At 52.4% G+C, this 4,572-nt stretch overlaps 1 protein-coding gene across 1 annotated transcript; it reads right to left on the bottom strand.

The window, feature by feature from the left end:
* Positions 1–1,133: 1,133 nt before the first annotated feature.
* On the bottom strand, positions 1,134–3,545 carry SLPI (secretory leukocyte peptidase inhibitor). The gene is made up of 4 exons (XM_047067583.1): positions 3,464–3,545; positions 2,397–2,555; positions 1,759–1,908; positions 1,134–1,179 (listed from the first exon to the last, which is right to left on the bottom strand). The coding sequence occupies exons 1-3, from the start codon at positions 3,543–3,545 to the stop codon at positions 1,760–1,762; spliced, it is 390 nt and encodes a 129-aa protein (XP_046923539.1). The 3' UTR covers positions 1,134–1,179; position 1,759.
* Between the last annotated feature and the right edge of the window lie 1,027 nt (positions 3,546–4,572).

Genomic DNA, 4,572 nt, shown 5'->3' with positions numbered 1-4,572 from the left:
CCAGCTCCTGTTAACTCTTTGCTTCATGGGGCCAAGAACAACATCTCTCCCATGTGCTACTGGCCAGCAGCTGCCAAAACGTGACCGCCGTGACAATACTCTCATTGTGGGGAAAGACAGCCCCATGCATGCGTCCCCCACTCAGCTGCATAGAACGGCCTTGGGCTTGGAATACCTACTTCCCAAGAGATAAGGTGCTCGAGTATCTTTCCCTGTGTCCAGCTTCAGTGTAGGCTCCTCTGTTCTGTGCACATGTGTGTGCCAGAGCCTCTGGCCAACCCCACTGCTGTGTGTGTGTCGTGCTTGGGGAGGGAGTGGAGCCTCCTTCTGTGGCACGAGAGGGGTGGAGGTGGGGGGAGGGGTGGTGCAAATTGCCCGGCATCAGCTCCTGGGAGAAACTTGCAGGCCATGGGGAGGGAGTGGAGCCCAAGGTGGAAGGTGATCTTGCTGTTTCTTTTCTAGGTAAATAAGACATTGTTTTACCCAGTGCTTGACCGCATTGTGCTTTCCTTGGAGACTCTGATACCAGGATGCAATGGGCAGAAGGGTCTGGAGTCCTCTCTCAGGACCGATAATTAGTGTGTTGTTCTTCTCAACACTTATTTTAAGGAAGAAGAAATCGTGTCTTGGGAGAGAAGGGAAATACAAGAAGCTCAAAATCACCATAGAAGGCAAGTATCCACTTTTTTTTGAGGCTGCTGTGGCCTAGCAACGTTGCTCTTCGTTTCATACACCTTGCATACCCCAGTGCTCCAAACACACGAGGGAGCGATTTTTATTGCCACTTTGCAGCTAAAGAAATTAAGATGGATGAGGTAAAGTCATGTGTCCAAAATCGCAGAACCGGTGTTTTCAGACTCATGATGTGAATTCACGTCTATCTGGCCCTGAAGCCTCCCCCTTCCACTCCGTATGTGCAGGAGGGAGGCCTCACATCCACACATTCCGTCATCACGTCCCAAGCCCCGCAGCCCCGGCAAACCACAGAAGCACATGGACACAAAGAAATAGGCTCATTTATTTATTCACCAATTTCCTGAAAGCCTACTGTGTGCCACGCCTTCCCCCCAAGAAGATCTTAATGGTAGAACCAAGTCTTCGCCATGGAGTGCCCCAGTGATCCGAGCCCCAGACCACAGACTAGGAATCCAGAACCTCTTCTAAACGACAGGAATCAGGCTACGAGAGAAAATCAGATCAGGGCTTCAATACAGGAACCAGACAAATTATCTCCCCATTCTTCCCCCAAGAAACTTCCCTGAGACAAAGAAAATAACAAGGTGGTGATATAGTCGAAAGAGTCGTGGCATCCGGAGACTGAGTTCAAGTCTCAATTTTACTATAGAACTCTAAACTCAGAGCATTAAGCTAGATTTAAGCCTCAAAATCCACTGATCCTTTGGGCTTTGACCCTAGACAATATGCTGGAGATCATCTTAATAATAAATTCTTAGCGCACACAGTGCTTTACAAAGCGCTTTCATTATGTCCGTTTTACAGATAAGGAAACTGAGACTCAGACTTGCCGGGGGGTCCTCACCCAGAGGGGCTCGAATAGAAGCAAAGCCACGAGTGATGCTATGGAAATCCTGGCCCTGGGGCCTGGGGAGCGGTGCCCTTGAAGGACAAGGGGGCTAAGCAGAAGCTGTCCTGGGAGAGAGATCAGGAGTCCCCCTGCTCATACACAAGGGCCACCAGAGGCTTGGAACAGAGAGGACTGGTGGGCGGGGGAAAGTTGGCCCCGGGTCCCCTCCTTACCTTATTCAGGTTCCACGCAGGCTTTCCCGCACAGGCCCCTACAGCACTTGAAGTCACCCACGCACTGTTGGTCTGTCTCACAGTGGTTGGGGGGATTGAGGATCAGACACCGGCCATTGACCACAGGACACTTGCCAGGCTTCATACACGCTGGTGAAAGTAGGGCCACAGGTCAGAAGCCTTATGCCTCGGGCGCCGCCCCCTGCTTCCTGGACTCAGCCCCAGCCCAAGTGCGCAGGGAGAATCCTCTCTTCTCCACCCCCAGCACCACCTCTTCCTTCCCAGGGCCCCTGTATCTCCTGACGGCAGGATCTGGGTCTCCCCTGACATCGGGCCCCCTCTCCACGAAGGCGACCAGTTGCCCAGTGCTGACTGGATGGGTGGCTACCAACTGCCTGCTTACCTGAACGACCAGGTGACTATAGACTGAAAAACTGACCTCCCGACACGCTGGCTGTTTCACCAGCCAGGTGAGTAAATTGCTGTCTGGGACACTGTGACTCCCTGACCGGCTGACAAATTTGGCTCCACAGTTCCTGGGGAGGAGGAGACCTGGCAGGACCAGCACCCGGTCCTGTCCCCCGAGGTGCCGCCTTCTCGGGCTCACCCCCTTCCCGTGAGTCCTCCCCCGTCCTCACTTTGGTCAGAGATGACAGGGTCCAGGCATCTGATTCCGCAAGCATCGGAGCAGCAGATCTTCCTCCCTGGACACTGCCAGTCACTCTGGCACTCGGGGGTCTCAAATACGTTAAGGCATCGACCAGGTTTTACAGGAGGGCAGGCTCCAGCTTTCAACGCTGTTGGAGAGAATGTTGAGAGTTAAGGAAGGAGTTGGGTGCTGAGTAGCCATCATGACTCCGGGATAAAGCACCACTCCCCAGGAGAGACGGTCACGCAGGTGACTGTCCGCAAAGTCCAGAGGGAAATGCCTGTCTGACCTCCGTGAAGAGTGACAGGCTTGATGAAGCCACACACATGGGCAGAGAAAGTCACAGATCCTGGAAAAGAGCAAAGGGCTCCCAGCCAAGGTTTCCTGCCCCGGGGAAAACAGGTGTCCACAAAGGCGAAGGAGATGGAGAGAGGTAAAGAGAGAACAAGGGCCAGGTTGAGAGGGACAGCCAGAGGCAGAGACACGGACACTAAAGGACGGAAACAGAGACAAGGAACCAGGGAGAGCCAGAAACAGATGACTGCAGATTCACAGGCAGGGTGAAGAGAGACAGGTAGGAAGAGAGGGAGTGGGGTCTGGGCCGACCAGATACTGTGTAAAAGAACACAGCCCAGGGGCGCCTGGGCGGCTCAGTGGGTTAAGCGTCCGACTTTGGCTCAGGTCATGATCTCACGGTTTGTGGGTTTGAGACCTGCGTCAGGCTCTGTGCTGACAGCTAGGAGCCTAGAGCCTGCTTCAGAGTCTGTGTCTCCTTCTCTCTCTCTGTCCCTCCCCTACTTGTGCTCTTTCTCTCTCCAAAGCAAATAAATAAACATTAAAAAAAATTAAAAAAAAAAAAAAGAAAAGGAAAAAAAAGAACACAGCCCAATGCTCAGAAGCGTGCAGAGTCCTTAGAGCCCAGATGGACATGAACCCCCTCCCCACCTCAAGGAGGTCTCCTGAAACTAAGCTGAGAGATCAAAGCCTCTAGAAGGAGTCATCCCCCCACCACCAGGAGCCGCCACCTCTGCCCTGCAGCCAAGGGCTCCAACTCACAATTTCCAGCACCTTCCACAGTCCAAGGCACCAGGGTGCCCAGGGCAAGAAGCACGAGGGGGAAGAGGCCGCCGGACTGCATTGTGAGGTGAGGGGTGACTCTGAGTGTCAACGCCAAACCTCATTATTTATATCTTCACTAGTGGGTGTGGCCCCGGCAGAATTTCCTCGGCCCCTCCCAGCTGCGATTGCACATACAAGAAGCCGGGTGAAGACCAGCAGTCTGGTACCATGGACACAGGGCTCTTTCCTGTCCCAGACAAGACCGCGAGGCCAACAGAGTGACCGCCAGTGAAGAAATGCAAGAGGCCGGCCTGGAAGATGTCACCAGGCTGATAAGGAGGTCATCTCAGGTGTCCTGGGGGCCCCAACCTCATTGGCCTGGCGAGAGGGAGGAGAGGGCAAGAAAAGCCAGCTGCAAAGAAGCTATTTGGATCTGGAGCTGAGCGGCACCTGGCTGGCTCAGACGGGGGAGCGTGCGACTCTTGATCTCAGGGTTATGAGTTCGAGCCCCACGTCGGGGGTAGAGATTACTTAAAAAAAATAAAATCTTATATATAAAAAAAAAAGATCTGGAGCTGAAACCACGGAGAGTGAGCTCTCAACTAAGACCTTGTGCAAGGGCCCCCTGGACTCTCAGGGATTGTGAAACTCTCTCCTGACTGCTCAATACAATTTCCTTCTCAAAAGTCCAGATGATATATCAATCAACCAACAGATATTTCCCCCAAATATTGACACCATTCTATCTCCAGTGCCTGTTCCATGCCTGATACATGGAAAGTGCTCGCTGAATGATTGTCAAACAGGCATGTCTGGCCAGCTTAGTTGGTAGAGCATGTGACTCTTCATCTTGGGGTCCTGAGTTCAAGACCCACGTTGGGTGTAAAATTTACTTAAAAAAAATTAAAAAATAGGGGGTGCCTGGGTGGCTCAGTCGGTTAAGCATCTGACTCTTGGTACTGGCTCAAGCCGTGATCTCGCAGTTGTGGGATTTAGACCCACATCAGGCTCCATGCTGGGTGTGGAGATTGCTTGGGGCTCTCTCTCTCTAAGTGAATAAATAAACATCTTTTAAAAAATAAAATAGGCAGCTGTCAAAGAAAAAG

This window comes from Lynx rufus, unplaced genomic scaffold (assembly GCF_022079265.1).
Source record: "Lynx rufus isolate CCGP_SWC_20201006 ecotype Redwood Valley unplaced genomic scaffold, mLynRuf1.p SCAF_8, whole genome shotgun sequence".
In the NCBI taxonomy this organism is placed as follows: domain Eukaryota; kingdom Metazoa; phylum Chordata; class Mammalia; order Carnivora; family Felidae; genus Lynx; species Lynx rufus.
This window is presented reverse-complemented; position numbering and strand designations above follow the sequence as displayed.